The following is a 22446-nucleotide window of genomic DNA, read 5'->3' as shown; positions in this document are numbered from 1 at the left end:
AAAATTGCTTTTTCGAGTTATCACTATTCTGGCATTGGAATTTCTGGTCAATAAGGTCTTTGCCGAGATTGCAACTTGCTTAATAATTTTTTTAATTAGACATTGTGTCTTAACAGTCGATTTTGATAATTGTTCCTTATTGTCAACTTCATTTGCAATTGTTTCCAAATAAAATGTACGTGATCTTACAAAAAACTGAGCAACCAACGGTAGCTGATTATGATTTCGTCCACACCAAATCCTGACTTTCCCTAAGTACCAGGTCTCAGGGATGTAGCTTTGCTTTCTGAAGACAAAAGATGGCCAGGGAGTAGGATCGTAAGGGGATTGACAGTTCATACCGATTGGAGCGAATTCCGCAGATTTTCCAATGGATAATTGACACAGGGTGAACAAAAAAGGAAAAATCTCACTACGGTTGCCATCAAGTCAGCTACGTCTTAGAGCCAGTGGCCAACAGTGTGGAATGCCATTCAGCAAGAGGCAGAAGATCCTGATCCTTAGGATTGTCCCAGGGCAGCTCCTAACGCCAGTGATTGGCTGGTTGATCGGCCACCAGTGTGGTTAATGTCACTGACACGGGAGACGGCCGAGGGTGGCTACTGCTGGTTGGCGCTCTAGAAGACACACACCAAGGTGGAGAAAGAAGGGAACTGTTTTTCGTATGAGCCTTCTTGGAAGCAGGACGTTGAAATGGAGGAGTTGATGATTGTGAGGTCTGGTTACATAAAAGATCTTCATGAGTAGTCTATTTTTTGGAAGTCCTGGTGATCGATTTTGAGGACTGTGATTTAGCAGGAGCCGATGAATGGTGCGTCTTAGAGTGAGTGGGTGATAGTGAGGAGGTTGAACTGGCTATCTTCGGGGTGGCTGATTTGGCGACCGTGGCGGTAATGGTGAGATCGTAAGTCTGCATGGCTACCTCCTTAGTAGGTCTAGGAGAGGCGAGGACAGTGCTATATTTACCCGTTGGGGCACAGTGGGCTATCTACTAGCGAGTAACTTATGAACAGCAAACTTAGACTCCTTTTCCTTTACTCAGATTTCCTGACTAATTTGTTCATCTATAAAAATAAGGCAATCTCTAGAGGGAGCAGCGTGGTCGCTGGTACATTTGATGTAACAAGGGGAGGGGGGTGGACAATAATCCTCATGGGCATCTCTGCGCCACAGGTAACGCATTTGGCCGTATTGAAACACGACTGCCTGGTATGATTAAACCTCTGAGACTGATAGCGAAGCGTAGGGTTGGGGATGTAAGGGCGAACTGAAATTATCTCGTAGTGCACTTCCACCCAGACAGGGAAACAGTGTAGCAGTGTAGTTCGGAGCAAGTTTTGTGCCTGGAGAGCACTGACTGTTTCTAACAACAAAGTGACATTTCGTAACCAGGAACAAGACTTTACAGGACTTTTATCGACACCTTTCTGATTAATAAAAGGGTTTACTGTTGAGAAATCTTGACTTTCATCAGACCGAGAATCAATTGGGAATTTTGGCACAGATGGAAGAATTTTCTGTGGCTGAGACTCATCTAGCTTTCTCTTGTGGGCAGAAGTTGTAGAAGAAACCATTGCAAAAGTCTCCCCCATGTCTTCGATGGTGCACTGCTTCCTAGTGGGGCCCCTCTCTGAGGGCACTGCCGCCTTAGGTGGTTGTCCAAACCTCAGGTCAAACCTCCCGAGAAACGGACGGAGGGAGCAATCGGCATATAGGAAAGGTACCAACTTGGGTAATCACCCCTCCCTGGGCTTAGCCTTTATCAGGGGGTACGTATGTGTCCTACTTGTCTACCCAGGGCAGAGAATTACACTTTATCACATCACCGGCTATGCGTGGGTCGGCCTTCGGACACACACAGGGAGGAAAGAAAAAGGGAGGAACAAAGAAAAGGAAGGAAGAGAAGAATTCTTAAATGCCACATCGGAGAAGAAGGTAAAGAGGACAAAGGAAGGACAGATACTTTACATTGTAGTGATAAAACGCGAGAAAACACTTCATTCGTTGACAAGCATCCATCTCCGGACATAGGCGCAAAAGATTCTCCAAAAGATAGGGAGAAGGGGAAGGGAGGAGGTGAAGGGAGATGGATTGGAGACAGGGAGGGATGTGGAAAGGGAAGGTATGCAGCCCACAAAGCAGAGAGAGAGAGAGAGAGAGAGAGAGAGAGAGAGAGAGAGAGAGAGAGAGAGAGCTGCACAAGCTCGGGGTCCCAACACGCCATGCACGTATCCACAAGAGAGTTGTGGACCCCATGGGTGGCAGAGTTGCTGTGCAGTGGGTTGCGTGACAGCCGCTGCAGGCGCTCTGCCGGTAGGACAGATCGAAAAAACATTGTAGACTGACAGGTGGGAAAATTTGCTATTGCATCCTGTAACATCAGATTCAAGATATACATTAACAGACAGGTTGTAGCGTGTTTTGCATCAGTCCAGTCACAGCTGTCAGGGAATCATACGATTTTTAGATTGTACTTTACTTCTCTTCACTTAAATGAGAACTGATAATAGCATTCCATACAAGAAGCACAATGATGTGCCAGTATTTGTCACTTAAGGGGACCCGGAACGTCCTATACCTCCAATGTTAAATGTAAGGCACATTTTCTTATGAACTATTAACACCAGAATGATGAAACTTTTACAGTATAATATTACATATATTTAATACCATGTACCATATGGATTCTAATTTATTGGTGTGTTTTGGGAAGATATTAATTATTTTGTTACTGAAAATAATTGACATTTTTTGGCGTAGTATCTTTGAAATAAAATCTGTTATCAATTATGTATCACAAAAGGGCTATGATACAAAGTGTATATTGGCACTGTTTACATTCCTTGAAAATTTTAAGTCTTTATCTCTAATAGATTAGCAGAAAATGTTCCTTATGTGGCAAAAAAGTGAACTTGTGGAAAACGAGTTTCAAAGTTTCACTAACATTTCAGTGGAGTCCAGCACCATAAGAGGTGTTATCACTGTCACTAGACATCTCCCCATCTAGCCTTATTTTCACACCTTTCATTCTTTGTCTGGCTTACCTCTCACGCTCCTTTTCTTTCCTTTCAGCATCCCATTTCCTCTCATTGTCTATCGACATCATTGCACTCACCATGTACTTTCCCGGCATCACATCCAACTTCTGCAGCACATTGCACTTTATAATGTTACCTTTGTTGTACGTAGCAATGGCATCATATACTCCAAAATGAAGAGTATGAATTTCCACAAACACATTTTTTGAGATTCTGGTCCAAATTACATTATTCACACTCCCATTTTGATTTTGCGTACGTCCACGGAGACATTTCTTCGAAAGTTCAGTTGCAGAAAGATCTCTGAAAATTAGTTTTATAGCCTTCATGACAGTTTCTGGTACACTGTGATGATGCTTGTATACACGTTCAGATCCCTGATATTTGTTGTACTTGCACCAGGAATTGGGTCAAATGGTTCAAATGGCTCTGAGCACTATGGGACTCAACTGCTGTGGTCATCAGTCCCCTAGAACTTAGAACTGGTTAAACCTAACTAACCTAAGGACATCACACACAGCCATGCCCGAGGCAGGATTCGAACCTGCGACCGTAGCAGTCGCACGGTTCCGGACTGCGCGCCTAGAACCGCGAGACCACCGCGGCCGGCAGGAATTGGGTCCCTGTGGGCATAGTCCATGTAGTGGTTCCTCATCAGTCGATAAGGTGTGGTAGTAAAGTGCCATTACAGTCTTTTCCATTGCATCAACACTGAGTATTTTGTCTTATTGCCAGTCCATAGCCTCTCTGCAATCAGTTGATTACCTCGTCCGTCAATCTTTTAGCTCCACCCAAGGGTTTTCCATCACTGAGTACTTGGCCTTTCATTGTGGTCTTCACTCGACGCAACCTTGTTCCGATACATTTCTGAACGTGACCTATGCGCTCCTGTTTAGTAATGGTAACATCATTTCCATAAGGTTTCAGCTCAGATACAGCAGCAAAAGACTTCGAATCACCATCACCCAGGAACTGTAGATATCTGACCTTGGACCACAGAAGAGAGCGACTGAAAATGTCTTTCACACCGGAAACTTCCATGGCCCCACTAGACCCACTGTAATTCCTTCGACAGTTTTCTACATGCTCATCCTTCACTCTTTTAGGACACCTACAGTGCTTAGATTTAATTACAGCATCTATAACTTTTGTAGTATCAGCACTTGTTGCCGTTATTACCCCATTATGTGAAGTGTGCCCGCACTTCTGCCACGTACCATCTAGTGCGAGAGTCAGGTCCCGAGGATTCTGAACATCTGGAATTTCTTCATTCACCGCCACAGCCTCCTCCACTGCTTCTTTCATGGATTCTTGGGCAATATCTTCAACACAGGATCCAACAACCTAGTTATATTTTAAGAATTTCGCTGGTGGTGGTGGTAGATTCATTACACCACAAAACATTTGACCAGCAGAGTATCCCTTACCGATTGACCTTAGAGCATAAACACGTCTAATATTTACACCATAGTACTTGCTTTTCTCACTATCAGTTTCACCTTGGACTATTTGGACATATTCTGAGTACCAAAATGAAACACTGTAATGACAACTAGTACAATGGAGACAGATTTCTGCTCCAAGTCCTATGTGTCGCTTGACATTTACTGACATACTCAATTTGTAACATTCCTTACGCAGTACTGAACTCCCAGTCACCTTTGAGAGCAATGGAATGTTAATTACCTCATTCACATTATCCTCACTACACTTCTCCAATAAACTGCAGCATTTTTCAGTTGATCCATGCAACTTCTTGCTTGTGCTAGAGACAGGAGTAGATTTCCCTTCATGAATAACCTCACTATTTTCGGAATCATTTCCCAAGGTCGGAGAAATTGTCACAGATCCACTAGTGTACCTCGGAGGAGGCTTCTTCCCCTTGTAAACTCTACTACTAAATCGAGGCATATTTGATAAGTTCCAGTTACGCAATAGAAATGCATCACAAATCGTGCAATAACCACCAAATGCTCAATGTAAACAACAGTATCCAAAGACTACAATACGCAGACAAAACAATTGCCTATCGAATCGTGTTGCCAACATAATATAAAGTCTTTGGAAAGACCGGAAATTTTGAAAAACGATGTTTTCAATGAACATGTATCCACGGAAATTCAATGTCGCGACATGCCCTCTACAGCACATTATTGAAAATAATATTTTAAATACTTGGAGTTGAGCTACAGGTAAGAATAATATGTCACTTAAAGAGGAAGATCTGTAGTATTTTATTTCACAATAAACTTAAAACCCAAAATTTCATCATTTTTAGGTTCCAGGTTCCCTTAACACAGTATCTATTACGTCATCTTTCTGTAGGTGCAGAAGTAAATTCAGTCAGCTCAAAGCTTAAAATCCTAACCATAGAGGTCATACCGCAATAATCTGGATATTGTGAAACTTACAGTAGTTTGACATAGCATCATGTATGACAGTATGAAATACTTTATGGGTATTTGTCCAGCTTATATCGAATTATGCGAAGCGTAGCCTAAAAGTTTATAAAATTTTTTTTTGAAACACACGGTGCCTTGAGAGGTGGTACGCCAGTCTCACCTTAACAACGTTGTCAGATTACTAGGCATATCTTAGATCACGATCTCTATTTTCTCCAGTTGGTTTGTGTGGTTTATGACTTTTTACATGAGGAGATTGTGGGCATATAGTTCATATAACTGCATGTGTAGCTCATATAGAATTTTGAAGCTATGCACACTGTACTATTTTAAAGATATAGAAAGGAGGATAAAGAGAGTACTGGCTGTGTTTAAGACATGTCAGAAATCGAAACACAGAACATTCACAGAGCAGACGCCACAGCACCCTATCATTCTGGCGGAATTAAAGCATATGGCCGCCACAGATCTCGTCAGACCTCTCCCACACACAACACAAGTTACTGCTAAATACTAGTTGTCATGGAGCTAACGTCTAAGTTCGTCAGTCTAACGCCACAACGCCACTGAAGAAGGTTACCGCACAAACCGTGAGCAAAGCTTTTTTGAAAGATCTCTCGTCACAAGTAGAACATGTGACCAGAATCATCTGCGAAAGACGACCCCAGTGTAGCTCAAACAAATGGAAGGCCATGTTGAGACGGCACATAACAACACACATCTATGCATCCATAACATCCCAAATTGTGGCCAGCGGAGAGAATGGTCAAACGCCTCAGTAACCTCTGTCGCATCTACTGTACTGAAAGCCACGCCTCCTGGGATTCCTTCTTACAGGATTTCCAGGATGTAATGAATGAGCTGCCACACGGAGTCACAAGAATGGCACCAGTGAACGTGTTAAAAAAAAATAGGCAGCCCAATGACATGAGTCGAACGGTAATTGACTTTCCGGAGCGAACCCGGATCAGCATTTTCCCATTGCTGATTTACCGCAAATATTTGACTTATCCGGTATCCTTTCATGTCTCACTAATAGAAAATTACTTCATGGATAATTATGTGCCGGTTTCTTGTTGGAAACATGTCTGGTTTATCACAAAACTGGTTGGTTCAACACTTTAACATTGCTTGTCTCTCCACAGCAAAGGTTTGTGTTGCAACAACGTTAAAATTGCATTTCTTGGTTCAGAGATATTTGCACAAGTCCTGGAGACAATTCTTCTCAGAATTCATCTTGGAATGTAGTAATTGTTTGGTTTCTTCCGTTGATGCGTGCATTTCTGGTTGGGCGTATGCAAGATCTGTTCCACCATTCGGAGCAAGGAGGTGGTAGTGGTGCCACGGAAATTTGTTATCCAACAGGGGATCCTGGCGTGATTAGGAGCGTGCCACCAATACTGGTGGGGGTATCTTGGGAGATGGAGATGGATTGTCCACACCAGAGGCGTGTTGACGTTCGAGTATGGTTTCTTTCTCACTTTGGTTCGATCAGGGTTATCACCAGATAGGCTACAGTGCGGTATTTTTTGCTGGTGGTACTTTTCCCCTCTGGTTATCGCTTGTCGATTGATGTTTGCCTTGAGATATTTCGATCGTGGATCGCCAGCAGCAGAAGTGCGTCATCGGTAAAGTTTTGTATTGCGTCGCCTATGTGGAATGGGAGTCATGGTAGTGAGTTTTCAGATGGATAGGAAGGAAATGAATGGGAACAGATGAAAACTGAAGATATAAATCCTTTTGCACTAAAAATTGTTAAAAAGACTTTGTATTTTTGTGTCATTACAGCAGCTGTTTATTGATATCTGTATACTTTTAAGAGTTACTGGTCAGTTTCAGACAGAAAGATGAATTCATCCCAATTTCTGATCTATGCTGACAGCACAGAAGGGTGTTCAATTGGTGGTGAGCAGTATTCAGCACAGGTTCTGCGCCAAATATCCCCATCAACGTCACCACCCAGCAAGTTGGCATGAGTAGAAGTATCAAAGTCCACAGCATAAAGTAGAAAGTATCAGAGGTAGCTAAACTTGGTAATGAGTAGAATAATCATCAGTAAGTGCTTGATGCTGGGAGAGTGCTTTAAGTATGAATGTGCAGGCTGTGCCGGCTTAGCCCATCGGGATGTCCAAGTGATATTGGTGGAACTAACATGACGAAGAACAAACACAGCTTGACAACTAGAACATGATTAGATTATGGTTTTTTGATAAGAGATTCATTATAATGTTTTGTACATTAATTTAATGGAAGAAATCAGTAAGGCACTTTTTCATATTAATAACATTTTAAAGTTTAATGACTATCAGTTCATATTTCTGATATGGTTTTCTATGTATGCGCTTTTGTAAAAATTGTGAATCATGGCACTAAAACGTGTACTAAGGATTGTGCAGAGGACTGCAGAGTTCCAAATGACGCTCGAGCACCAGACCATGGCTGGACGTGGCTTGGGAAAGTGCAGGCGCCCATATCGCAATGATGGCAGGGCTTGTGGTGTCTTACTGAGATCTCAGGTGCAACTGCCAGGTTGACGTCACAACAGAGGACGTCCCCAGGCGAGAGGCCAACTATTGTGACGTCACTGCAGAGCCACATCGGCAGCTGTGAGCTACAGGTGACTCGTCCCCTACCCTAGGCGATAGGGCAGGTAACTGGCGAATGTGATGACACTGAGGCAGCTCAAGGACGACAGAGGCGCAGACAGAATCCTGCCCTTTCCTTTCGCTAATCCCAATAGGGGGGAGGGGGGGATGGAAATTCGCAGGGGTGCCTCGCCTGCAGCCGACAGGTAACAGAAGCTGGCCCCGACTTCACGCGACCACCTGGCGGCTACCACTGTCTCACCAGGGTCTCGAGGGACCCGGAAAGAAAGGAGGGGCTGCTGGAGAGCGCCAGACCGAGCGATATTGTCTGAGCACTTGCCATGACACTGACAACTGCTTCAAGGGTAGTTGTCATCTGCTGCCCAACTCTCTTCTGTGATAGTCCAGATGCCTACCTGTTGCTGCCATAGACTAGTGACAGGTTCTGCCCCACCATGCTGCTATCACTGACTGAGTAAATGGGCTAACATTTCTATTAGCATAAACTCTCCCACTATACCTGTCACATCCAACCTCTTACACACCTCTTTAGTGTAGTGCTGTGTTTGACTAATGTTAAAGTTAATTTTAGGACTTCCTACACGCCCTTGAGAAAGGAGCAGGGAGGAGACATGTTTGATTTAATTCTTATTTTTGTGCGCTGTGCTGCATTTTATTAGGTTAAAGACGTGTACCAGGGTAGGAGGTCACTCAAAATATAAAATTGACGAAACATCACACACAAGAAATACACTAATAATCAAACGACCTGTGTCATTGGTGCAAAGTCTCACTGTTACATTTGTCATTCTAATTTCGTTTATTTTGTGTTAACACAATTTACCCTGTTGTATGAAAAGAATGTTTTACTGAATGCTTGGATAGGATTTGTGAAGTAGTTGTCTATATGGAATATTGAATCAGTAAATGCTTTGGCAGGGGTAACAAAGTATCTGAGGCAGAGGATGCTCAATGATACTGTATTGGGGTTAGGGAAAAAGGTGGTGTCTGACAGTTTCGCTGTGAATGGGTTAGGTGTCTGCATGAACTTTTAAACATTAAATCATTGTATTTATGGTCAGGGGACTATTTCTAAGACCTGAGGGTCGACAGGAACAATTCTGACACGCAGAAAATCACAAATTTGCAGGCATGCAGCAGAGTGAGTGAGTGAGTGAGTGAGTGAGTGAGTGAGTGAGTGAGTGAGTGAGTGAGTGAGTGAGTGAGTGAGTGAGTGAGTGAGTGAGTGAGTGAGTGAGTGAGTGAGTGAGTGAGTGAGTGAGTGAGTGAGTGAGTGAGTGAGTGAGTGAGTGAGTGAGTGAGTGAGTGAGTGAGTGAGTGAGTGAGTGAGTGAGTGAGTGAGTGAGTGAGTGAGTGAGTGAGTGAGTGAGTGAGTGAGTGAGTGAGTGAGTGAGTGAGTGAGTGAGTGAGTGAGTGAGTGAGTGAGTGAGTGAGTGAGTGAGTGAGTGAGTGAGTGAGTGAGTGAGTGAGTGAGTGAGTGAGTGAGTGAGTGAGTGAGTGTGAGTGAGTGTCAACACAGGGCGTGTTTTTTTGTCGGCAAAGCTGTCATGGTGTGGCATATCATTCTCAATACCCAGTTGAAGTGTCAATTTCTTCGTCTCCATTTCACCTCTCTTCAATAAAGCCACACACAGAAAAAAAACACAGTTATAGCACTGTATATGTACCCTGTAGAGAGAACAGGAAGAAAGATGGATTGTCGGCCATATATGCTGTATCCTGGCTGTGCAAGTGATACTGGGAAGCAGCGTTCTGGATTATTGTACCCAGAATGGTGTTTCAGGCAGTGGCACCCCCCTGTTTCCGCTTAGGACCAGAGCAGGAGAGCGCCAGTTCGCAAAACATGTTATCTGGGCCATGCGACAGTCCATTGTAAAGGAAGCCAGTTGGCAAAAAGTGGGTGAAGGAAACCATTTAATAGAGACTACAGTAATCTGAGCTTTTGTGCAAATAGTGGGATGGTTAGCAAACTCCAAGCATTCTCGCATTTTGAGCCGGAACGATATAGACAGTGTGGGTGGTGCCTATGTTTAGTGGATGCAACTCTGTAGCTTGCCTGATGCCACAAAGTCGGCAGCTTCTTTAGTGAGTGGCAAAAATATTTTTCATGGGCATGACCCTCTGGGAAGCTTAACAGCCTTCTTTCAGAAACGAAATGGTCAGCCTGGAAAGATTATATCTCTCCATCAAAGGCTGTCATCCCATCTAGGTAGAAGTTTTTGTCAAAACAGCCATACTTACTGTGAGATTAACACCACCTTAGCCTAAACTTTTTTTCAGAGAAGAGTTGCTGATTAGCTCCTCTCTCAATATCCAAAGCAGTGACTCACTCCCCAGCGCAGCAACCCTGTGCTGGGTCTCAATTGCTACCAGGTCAACAGAACAGTCAAGAGACGGGATTTAGTGAGCAGAGGAAAGTTCTGTTGGTTTGTACAGCTGAAGGCTGATTCGGCTCCTGTACCGAGGCGTGGTGGAAAGTGATTGAGGGTCTTCATCTTCTTGTCCTACCCTAGTGGGAAACGTAGAGTCTTTACCTAGTGGGTGACATGTGGTCTACAAAATGGGGTAGACTAAGAGCCAGTGGCAATTTCCAACTTTACTGACAGTTTAACTGCATATAATCTCTGGCATATCGGGTGTCACGAGGTTGAACTTATTACTCTTGAGTTGGTTGCCTGATGTTTGACAATTCCAGCACACACCATCGTGCCTCTGAGTGTAATTGGCTTGGCCAGACCAGCGAATGGAGGCACCTCACACTGAAATCTGCCGGGGTTTCACGGCCCTGATGGGGAAGTTTTCTTCTTTCTAATAATCAGAACACGAGTCCACGTAGTTTGCAAATTTTCGTGGATGCATCAGAACGCTTCACCTGCTGCAGCGCGCCGTTCCTCGCCCACAGCGTGCTGTTCTCTGCTGCCCCATCAATCAAGGTGAGAGGGTGAAGATCTGCTGCAACAGTGTAGGGTTGTTGAATGATATTCACACTCCCTGTTCTCCAGTGGACCACATTTTGTGATATACTTGGTCGTAGTTGATTCCATTTGAACAGAATTTGACCTCCCAGTGTATTCGTGTAAACAAAGGCTGCATTGTCAAAAGAATTAATTCAGGAAAGAATCTGTATAGTTTTCACCCCAATGATTTCTTTGCCAATCAAGAACCATCCATTTTTCTGATCTGCGATTGTAATTTTTTTGTAAGAACCGTCAGGTGGTTGTAGTTACAAAAGGATGAATGAAACAAATTGTCAGATTTGTAAACTTATATACGCCACTGTCATATGCCTGAACTATTCACAGTTTTTATTTTTTTGTGTTAATAAATCGATACCCAGCAATTCAAGGTTTAATTTTTTTGAATTAGTTAATTTGATTGTTAATGTGAGTTCTGAAAGTGAGTGCAGATGTAGGCAACAAAAGTGTCATGAGTATAGTCATTAATTTCACAAATTAATGATGTAGCTTACGATTTGAAAGTTGTCGAGAAGATAGTATTTCTCTGTATGTAAAGACAATATTTGTCTCTCAAATATATTTATGATTAAAGCAAGCGACTGCTTGCAGCCTTTTTGTTAATGCACTCATATCTACCTTTCCTCGAGTTTTCCTGGAATATTACTGGAGATAGGTCCAAATAAGAGACTGCAAGATCAAAATTTTGCATTCTTTATTAAAATCGTATCAAAAGTGTGAAGAAACTCAAATTTCTTCCACAGTCATTTGTTGCACTGATTTCATGTCAGCATATCTGCTCTATTCTGCTGGCTGGCGATCCTCAAGGGGATTGTCTCCCTTTGGACCGCTGTCCCCGCTGTTTGCCCAGTCAGTGCAGTAGCAGCGTCTACATGGCCCTCTTGCTGCCTCGTGCAGTGGCGTCCTCCCTTCAAGATCTCTAGCGTTGGGGTCAGCTGAGGCCCCAAGCAGCAGCCGCACCACACGTGTGTTGCCCTCGTACGCAGCCAAGTGCAGGGGTGTGACCTGTCTGCAGTCCCTGGCGTCGACCTCTGCCCCAGCCTCCAGCAGGGACTTCACCGCTTCCACGTGTCCGCTCTCCGCCGCCCTGTGGAGAGCTGTACTCTCGCACTCGTCCCGAGCCCTTACGTCTGCCCCTGCCGCCACCAGCGCCATGATCTCCTCCATGTCCCAATCCTCAGCTGCGTCCATGAGCCTCCTGCGGCCCTCCTCTCTGGAAAGGTTGCTGTACAAAACACAAATTATCACACTTATGCAAGCACACGTACCTGACAGAGAAAGCGATCATAGAACAAAACTCTTCTCAGTGCATATCCGTCCAACAACAAACCTGATATGATACGATACAAAAAGAGAGTGAAACTTACATTAAGCTACAGAGATTCTGTTGTACCCCCTTGTCAGGTTCTTCATTCAACTATCCATTAAAAATTGCTTATTCAGTCACTCAAGAAATTCACTTGCCATATTTTCACGTTGACTCATGCAAGTCAGTTCCTGTTACCTGAGGATGCTTCTTGCAGCAAATACTATATATATATATATATATATATATATATATATATATATATATATATATATATATATATATATATATATATATATATATATATATATATATATCTCAGTCCAGTCATTTGCAAAATTTCGTGATACAGTCTCACCAAATAGTGAAAGTTGGTTTCACACACAACCACCTAGCAGTCGGTTCTCTCCACACCACTCCCTGTGCAAGGGACCCCGTGCTCTTTTCTAACTCATGTTCTGGATGGTGGAGTTGCTTTAAGTCTACATAAGCTGTGACGTTCGTATGAGCACTTCTGTGCCTCAGTGGTTTTGGCCAATAGAGAGGTGTATGCAGGAAAGGCCTGGAGTCCAGGTGAAGATTTCAGCTGCGTTATGTCATGACAAAAATGGGGCTTCTGAAATCAGATATTGAACTGTAAAGCGTATGCAAAGAAAACCAGATGTAAACTCAAATCACAATTCAGCTATGACGATGACTATGATGAAGCTTAAGACAACCATGAGCAGGAATCGAAATGTAATCAACTAGATACTGAAGTACTGAGGAATACAATTCCAGTTTGCGGGTCCATGACGCTGTAGATAATGCAATAACGAATATTACAGTTCTAAGATCAGTTGAATGGGAATGGACTTTTCTAACAAATGCAGGTAGAGGAAAGGAAACTTCAAGAAATCTTCGTGAACAGGAAGCAGATAAAGATAGAGGTACAGAAATAGAGGCCACTAAAGAATGGGAAGGTAAAGCAATACGGCTGCAGGAAGAACTAGAAGAACCTTAAGCAATGTCTGTAGGAAATAAATTCAACACATACAATAGTCTAAGAAACACTCAATGATATCTAACACTGTGTCAACATCGAGAACTGTAAAGAGATATCACCATTAAATGCAAGAAAGTTAGAATGGGATACACTGAAGACCTCTTGAGGGGGAGGAGCAATCTGAAGACATGAAAAAAGAAATGGAAGTCTAATTGTAAAAGAAAGGGGATTCAGTAGTACTCTGATTTTAAGAAGGCTTTGGAGGAGGAGGAGGAGGAGGAGGAGGAGGAGGAGGAGATTTGTGTTTAACGTCCCGTCGACAACGACGTCATTAGAGACGGAGCGCAAGCTCGGGCGAGGGAAGGATGGGGAAGGAAATCTGCCGTGCCCCAATCAAAGGAACCATCCCGGCATTTGCCTTAAGCGATTTAGGGAAATCACGGAAAACCTAAATCAGGATGGCCGGAGACGGGACTGAACCGTCGTCCTCCCGAATGCGAGTCCAGTGTGCTAACCACTGCGCCACCTCGCTCGGTAAAAGGCTTTGGAGTATTTGTGCACGAAAAAAGCGGGATGGTTAGATAACACTCGTCGGGATTTTCTATAATATGAAGATAGTAACTGCTCTCTAAAGAACAGACACCATTGATGACCGTGCAGCTTCTCTAGAATAAATAATTAACTGAAACAGTCAGCTGCCGACAGGTGGTGTTAATATAGCTCGGTGGGGACAGCTGAAAATGTGTCCCGACCGAGGCTCGAACCTGGGATCTCCTGCCTACATGGCAGATGCTCTGAGCCACGAAGGACATGAAAAGCGCGACTGCAGGGACTTCTCTCTTGCACGATTGCTGTGAGACCCACATTCCCAACTGTCCACAATCTACATACGTTATGTATGTAACATATTTGCCCATCCACTCATTGAAACTTCCTGGCAGATTAAAACTGTGTGCCCGACCGAGACTCGAACTCGGGACCTTCGCCTTTCGCGGGCAAGTGCTCTACCATCTGAGCTACAGAAGCACGACTCACGCCCGGTCGTCACAGCTTTACTTCTGCCAGTATCTCGTCTCCTACCTTCCAAACTTTATAGAAGCTCTCCTGCGAACCTTGCAGAACTAGCACTCCTGAAAGAAAGGATATTGCGGAGACATGGCTTAGCCACAGCATGGGGGATGTTTCCAGAATGAGGGTAGAGCACTTGCCCGCGAAAGGCAAAGGTCCCGAGTTCGAGTCTCGGTCGGGCACACAGTTTTAATCTGCCAGGAAGTTTCATATCCGCGCACACTCCGCTGCAGAGTGAAGATCTCATTCTGGCATCCACTCATTACTCACGCACACTGAAGTGACGATTCCCACCGAGGTATGTTAACTACACCTGTCAGAAGCTGAGGGTTTCCATTATTTTCTATAATGTGGAAGGTGGCAACCAAACAATTTTAGAACTTTGCAGATTTTATGAGACCATAGACATAGCATCATACTGGAGAAACTATCTTGACACTGTAGAGGCGAGCAACCTTTAGACAATGAGCCCCCATAGATCATTGATCCTAGTTATTGAAGATAATACACAGATGAACATAAGAGTATTTAAGATCTTTTAGCAGACCAACCGTTCTTGGCAATAGAAGTGGAAAATTATGAAGGTTATTGCAACAGCAGTACTTTACGAAATATAGCAAAGCCATAGAAATGTTGCTATGTTAACGTCGTATGTTTACTCAAGCAGCATGTGTGACAAACCTTCCACTCTGGCAGCTGCTGAAGTGCTTAACGTACTTGCTAAAGGGTATAGCTCAGGCCAAACACGCTCAGCTCGACTGAGTACTTGTACCCAACCCATTTATATTAAAATGGTTTCTGTGATATCTCTACCACCGTGCAGTCTGTCCTGAAGCTATCCGATACTAGAGCTGCCGCTACACGCTGCAGTGGGCCAACAGCGGTCCAAGGTAGCAGCCACGACCAGCAGCACATGGTCGATGGGTCACTGCCCACTGTGTCACCAAGCAACTGCCTTCCGACCGTGAGGAAGTGAGGCTAGGATCGCGCCACTGCCACGCGAGGGGCCGCTGAGCGTGAAGAAACGGCACTGGCGGAAGAGGAAATTGTGTGGAAGGGTACAGTCGGCCAATGCATGGTCCTGAGCGTCAACAGTATTTGAGGCAGAAGAATTACTTGGCCGAGACGCAGCCATCCTGCACTGGGCTGCTGCAAGATGTATTAATAATGAGTATTAAGTACTAACAGATTGTCTCCGCAGCACGTCCTTACATCCATCGCACATGTTCAGCTACTGACTGTTACACACCTTGTCAGAGTTGCTGCGACTCTGTTCACCACGACATATGAACTTACAACTTACAGAGCAGCGAATCGAGAGTTATTTATTATGGAGAGTTTGGGATGAGAAAGAGTCAGTACCACGCTATGTGGGAGGTTTTGTTAAGAATAAGGATCTGTGGATATGTCATTTTAGAGGTACTGGTAAACAGGACTCGCTAGTATGTCAGATGGCAGGAAGTGGGCATGAAAGGCCCGCCTCCCCTTCCAAACTCTCCCAGCGCTCTGGGCGAGAAGAGGTCGCTGCCGACCGGCCAGTGTCCTCTGCAGACACTGCTGCTTTTCCAGAGCATTATTCCAATGGCCCAGTCTGGCATCTGCCTTTCTTACGATTAATCTCACACGGTCGTTCCAATTCGAATCACTACACATACTCTTACGTACGTAACTGCTTCCAGTGATTATTATGCAGTTGTGTAATCACACAGTGAAGGGGTTTCTGTCTATTCTCAATACGTTACACTTACGAGATGTGTTCAAAAGGAAGCCGAACTTATGGAATGGCGCAGCAACCAGCAGAGAGCGCGCTTCAGGTACTGAGCGCACTTAGCGGCAGGTTTCGATAAAAAAAACTGCCATTTGCCTCATGTCGCTCGGAGAATTAGCCAATTAGCAAGTGAACCATAGCCACTGAAGTAAGCACGTGTACAGGGCCTGAGATTCTGCTACGAAGTTTGCGAAACCTTTAGAGAGGCATTTCAAACGCTTACACGAGCATGTGTGGGCAGGACCGATTAGCACGCAGTGCTACGAGTGGTTTAAACATATTTGAAAGGGCAGAATGTCTATATGACGATTCCAAGCATGGACGTCCTTCCACCTCCACAGATGATGGCCATGTGGATAGCGTTTGTGCTGTGAAATCTTAACTGTTCAGGAAGTTGCTGAGGTGGTGGGCATTAGTGTAGCATCGGGCCATCAAGTTTTGAGTGAAAACTAAAGATGCGTCGTTTCAGTGCAAAATTCGTACCGCGTTTGTTGACTGAATAGCAGAAATACCCGTGCTGAAATGTACAAGGAACTGCTCGTCGCTGTTCATGACTATGAAAACTTTAAGAACATCAGAACAGTCCATGAGACGTGGGTGTACGGTTATGACGCTGAAACAAGAATGCAGTCGCCGCTATGCATCGGCAAGGGGGCCACGTTGTCCAAGAAAGTGCGCAAGAGTGGCAAAATGGTTCGAATGGCTCTGAGCACTATGGGACTTCTGACACCATCAGTCCCCTATAACTTAGAACTACTTAAACCTAACCTGAGGACATCACACACCTCCATGCCCGAGGCAGGATTCGAACCTGCGACCGTAGCGGTAGCGCGGTTCGAGACTGTAGCGCCTAGAACCGCATGGCCACTCCGGCCGGCAGAGTGTCAAAAGTCAAGGTGGTGATTGTTGTGTGTACCTAGGAAGCCTTATCCATCATGAATTTGTGCGACATTGTGAGATGGTAAACGAGGAAGTCTACCAGGGAATTCCAGTGAGCATGAGGGTTCCTGTGTGCAGGAAGAAGCCTGAATTCTGGGGAAACCAATCGTCATGCATTGTCTGCAGCTCTCTAGCTAAACTCCACATTCCCGTTGTGCCCCATCCACTGTATTCTCTGGACCTAGCTACATCCGACGTTTCCCATTTCCCAAGCTCAAAAACGCATTGAACGACATTGTTCCCAAAGTGTAGAGGAGATACAGGACTATGCGAAGAGAATCATTCACGCCATCCAACAAAATGTGTTCCAGAAGTAGTTCCAAAACTGGGTGGTGGTGGTGGTGGGGGGGGGGGGGGATGGAAACTGTATATTGCCCTTAGAGGGGACTATTTTGAACGGGACAGTGCTTAAAATGTCGTACAATAAGCGATAAAGCTGATACAGCAAAACTTCGGTTTCTTTTTGAACACATCTCGTACGCTGAGGGTCAACTGTGATTCATACAATTATATTGTGAAACGTAGTGGTTCTGGAACACCATCCTGTTTAACTATATCTACTTCAAGAAATTTCTCTGTTCAGAACGACATACTGTTTTCTGTTTGCTAGAAACTCTTCAGTTAAATGACTATAATTATCGAAGCAGGAGAGATGAATTAAAATTCGTGCTGCTGCTCGGACTAACCTGGGTAGTCTTGCTTGCTAGGCAAGAATGCTTAACCATTACACCACCACAGCACGATGGTCAACATTGCTGAACGGTGTAATGGAAAATAAGCAGAAGATGTGTAGTGTGTGTTGGGGAGGGCACTTAGGTAGTTCATGCAGCTACATTGACCATCGGGATGTGGTGGTGTAATGGTTAGCTTTTCTGCCTAGCAAGCATGAAGACCCGGGTTTGCTGTTCATTACTTGGCAGTTTCTTCAATGCCTTCCAGAGGTGAAGGAGCACGGCATTAACGTGGGCACCTTTATCTACTGCTTTATGGATTTCTTAGAACAGAACAAGGCGGGGTTCCCCAAGCGTCGTTTCCAGAGCCCATATTGGTACCTATAGAGGCGATTTTCAGTCTACAGAAATGTTTCGATATGAGAGCGTGAAACGCCCCGAAATTCTACAAAAGACCGACGTCATAGATAAAGATCTATATAACTTTGTGCGTCTGATCGACGACCTTTCAGAAAAATGGGAATGACTTGCGCTTTTTTACTAAACATTAGGAACAGTTTAGTTCCCTAGAGAACTAGCTATACTGCTGCTCTAGAGGCGTAAACACTATCACATACTCTTGTCCTGTCTGGTCCAATGGCCTTCTCTGTTGAGCGATTTCAGTTGCTTTTCTAGCCCTTCGTCACCTATTTCGATGTGGCATTTTGTCATTCATGCGAATATTTAAACGAGGAACTATAGCTCGATGTTCCTGTGCCCAAGTTTTGGAAAAAGGCGTAGAGGTGTTTCAAAACGAACATACGTGTTACAAAGTATTATTTTGTCCAAACTATCGATCGCTGCGCTTCGGCCCAGCTATTGGAGGAACGAATACATAGTCTCGTTTATATTAACAGCCGCTAGATGTCAGTTGTCTTCTGTTTTTCTTTGTGACCGTCGTATGTTTAAAACGGCTACTCCGCAGCAGGAATCAGTTCGCGTTCTCCCGTTTGCGAATTGCAATTCCGCGATTACAGTGCAAAGACGTTTCAGGTTGAGGTACTAAATTGATCCTCAGATTCATTTTTTAACATCACAACGCACCCCATCACTGGAGTCGCCAAGTGCGCGAATATCTGAATGAAACTACCGAACCGTTGGACTGGTCGTCAAGGAGTTTGGACTTAGCATCTCTCAGCTGGGCTCCACAGTCTCCAGATTTGACACTCGCTGTCCTCTTCATGTGGGGTTTCATTAAAGACTACGTTTATGTACCACCACTCTCACAGAACTTGGGAGAGTTGAAGCACCAGATCCATACTGCCGTAACATGTGTGACAAAGGACATGCCTGCTCGAGTATGGAAGGAATTTGAATATCTATGTGATTGTCCGTGTCGCTGACTGAGGACATGTTGAACATCTGTAATACGAACTTGAGAGGTTCGTAAATGTTTCTAAAGTGTCATATTCGTATATCTTTAGTAAGTGTATGCATTCGAAATACGTATATTCTTTTTGAAAGACCCTGCATTTCTATCATTTGTGCGTCATCCTATGCTCCAGTGCCATTATGACCAGTGTGTCCACGCGTCCGCTGCTAATGATTTAACGTAAGACCAAAGCAACTTGAGTTTCCTGTCAAGTCTGTAGACAATTTTACTTTCGAATTCATTGAATGCTTTATGCAAAGCCTTCCATTCGCTATTTTTGGCCTCTGTTTGCGACGCTGTGGCTACGTTGCAATCTGCTGTGAAGTTCTCTTTGCTTCCGTGCCATCTTTGTAAAGCGATTGGGTTACCGCAGTGTCTCTTTTCCACCCCTCAATTAAGCTCGGCACATAGCATTCTAGAGTTTATTGTAGCGCGTGGCTCTAACTGAAGTGGAACCACTCACGGAGGCATGGTGTGGCCTGTAACTACCGTATGGGAAAGAAACTTTGTAGATACGCTATTGCATTACTGCTTAGTTCCAATTATGGCCACCTGGTCCAAATAAGGCATTGTACACAGCATGAGAGTATGACAGCCACATTTTCATTCGGCAGGACATAACGTTAGTTGGCAGTATGTGTGCAGAAGAGACCGAGCGGTTTTAGTGAAACATTTATATTCACAGTAGCAATCGCAGCGGAGCACTTCGACAGAATCGCCGAGTAGAAGCCTGATGTCATTAATTGGTTTAGAGAGGATAATGGAACTCGAAAAGTTTGGTGCGGCACCTGGAAAAGGAAGGCGTCCTATCCTGGTGGACGTTACTTACGTGGTTGCTGTTGCTGTAACTGACCATGCAGCATGGGCCCCGAGTAGTGTGTGTAGTTATACAAAAATTGTCCATTCCGTGGTCAATGGTACGCAAAGAGGTGTGGTCTATTTTACAAATGGTGCCCGTGCAAGATCCATACTGGGCTGCTACTGAGATCTCACGACTCACAGCAACGTTCTGAATTAGCTCTTTGGTTTTACGACATGTGAGCAAGCAGCATTCTATGGCGTGACGAGGCACATTTTACACTACACAGTACAGTGAGTACAAACAACTGCCGAATTTGGGGTATTGTTACACTGTGTGTTGAGCTGTAACAGTTACTGCAGTCGCCATATGGAGACACTGGGGTATGGATTCGCAAGGACCATTGTTCTCCGTCCACGTTCTTTGGAGACAGTACACCCAATGCACCTGTCAAGTGTACCATCACAGTGTATGTGAGTCTAGTAGCGTAGAAACCGAAGAATCGACATTACTATAAAAATGTCACGGTAGAAAAAGAGTGCATACCAGGTGACAATTATTGAACTAAATGAAAAAGTAAGTGACGCACTACAGCGTGCACACACTTCATTAAAGATGTAAACTTTACTAAGGATATTCAGATTTTCGTTATGACATGTTCGATTGGCAACGATGTGACGCATATTGACAGCGAAATTCTGCATGACCCACTGTCAAATATGTCCTGAATGGCTGCTTTGAGGTCAGCAACGGTTTTGGAGTTACTGCTGTACACGCTTTCTTTAACGTGGGTCCATAAAAAGGAGTTGTATGTGTTCAGATTCAGAGAATATAGCAGCCAGTCGAGGCCCAAGCCATTGGCCACTGGGCACTTCAAAGCCAGAATGCGGTACCCAAGGCGCTGCTTCAGGACATCAAACACACTGCCACTTCGTTGGGGGTCGAGCTGAGTCTTACATGAACCCCATCCTGACGTAATCAGGGTCGCTTTACGTGATGGGGATGGAATAATCTCCCAAATTCTTCACATACTCTTCAGCAGGAACACCGCACTGATTATTGTGCACTCACTGTACAGTCACCCCTTGAGGCTCAAGAGACTTCTCGATCGCAAAATGCGGATTCTCAGTCTCCCATATGAGCGAATTTTGCTTATTGACGAACTCATCCAACTGAACGTGGGCTCTGTCACTAAACCAAACCATATTCACCTCAAAATCAATGCTGTGGACCATTGTGTTGGCGAAGCACAACCACTGTTCATGGCCCTGAGGCGTAACAGCTGATTGAACTGAATTTTGTATGGGAAGAGATGCAGGACTTCAACAAAACTTATTGTCAGTGTCTCGCGGATGATTCCCACCGTTTTCCAGCTTGTATGAAACAGTGCATGTCTTCGATGCTTTCGGGCATTTTCACTCATTTTGCACAACAGACATTGCCAACACTGTCATCAAGACTACCTGATCTCTCATACTTACAACTAAAATTCTTGATTATTAGCACACATTAACCAGTTGTCTTCAGCTATAACTGTCACAGACTTCGAGCCGCAGGTGGGCTCCTATTGCTCGCATAGTAGGGCTTCACAAGCGCTACAGTTTCAGGCGCGCTGTACTGTGACGTTTTCACATGCACATGCACGTTCGCATACTAACTCCCATCATGCTCCGCGGCCAACCGCGCAGTTTGACCGTCCTAACGCAAACTGTTCAAGTGGTTCAAATGGCTGAGCACTATGGGAATTAACTTCTGAGGTCATCAGTCCCCTAGAACTTAGAACTAGTTAAACCTACCTAACCTAAAGACATCACACACATCCATGCCCAAGGCAGGATTCGAACCTGCGACGTAGCGGACGCGCGGTTCCAGACTAGCGCCTAGAACCGCTCGGCCACCCCGGCCGGCCGCAAACTGTTCAGAAGTTAGGACTTATTTCATATAGTACAATAATTGCCACCCTGTGTATTTTGTTCAATCCGAAATGCTCAGTTTGCTGCAACCAGTGTGAACAGAGCAGATAGGAAAGCGACGTGTCTATTGCCTATGCAGGTATTGCACAAAATGTTGCATGGTGAGTACCTGAATTGTCGTGCCAGCGCCTCAATAGACTCCTTCGCTGCAGTCTCTGGCGGCACCGGCTGCTGCGCTAGCCAGCTCTCAACCACTGCCGCGGCCTGCCCCACGCCTGCTTCCTCGCCAGACTCCTCCAGTGGTGCGCCCTGGCCGCCTGCTAGGCTGTCTCTCCCCGACTCTGCCATCACAGTCACAGTCTGAAACACACACTGGGACATCAGTGGGTCTTTTTTTTTTGGTGGGGTTTAAGGGCGCTCAACTACTGAGGTCATTAGCGCCCAGTCACTGTTGTTAGAGCACATGGAATCTAGTAAAACTCAAGGGTTGGTTGGTTGGTTGGTTGTTGGAGGTTTAAGGGACCAAACAGCGAGGTCATCAGTCCCTTGTTTCAAATATACTCCA

At 44.7% G+C, this 22446-nt stretch overlaps 1 protein-coding gene across 1 annotated transcript; it reads right to left on the bottom strand.

Annotated features, from left to right (window-relative positions):
• Positions 1 to 11801: 11801 nt before the first annotated feature.
• LOC126212614 (ankyrin repeat domain-containing protein 54-like) lies at positions 11802 to 22229 on the bottom strand. Its single transcript, XM_049940044.1, has 2 exons — positions 22051 to 22229; positions 11802 to 12246 (listed from the first exon to the last, which is right to left on the bottom strand). Exons 1-2 carry the CDS (start codon positions 22227 to 22229, stop codon positions 11802 to 11804), a joined length of 624 nt encoding a protein of 207 aa, XP_049796001.1.
• Positions 22230 to 22446: the final 217 nt, after the last annotated feature.

This window comes from Schistocerca nitens, chromosome 11 (genome assembly GCF_023898315.1).
Source record: "Schistocerca nitens isolate TAMUIC-IGC-003100 chromosome 11, iqSchNite1.1, whole genome shotgun sequence".
Classification (NCBI taxonomy): domain Eukaryota; kingdom Metazoa; phylum Arthropoda; class Insecta; order Orthoptera; family Acrididae; genus Schistocerca; species Schistocerca nitens.
The sequence above is the reverse complement of the archived record's forward strand: the minus strand, read 5'-3'. Positions and strand labels throughout refer to the sequence as shown.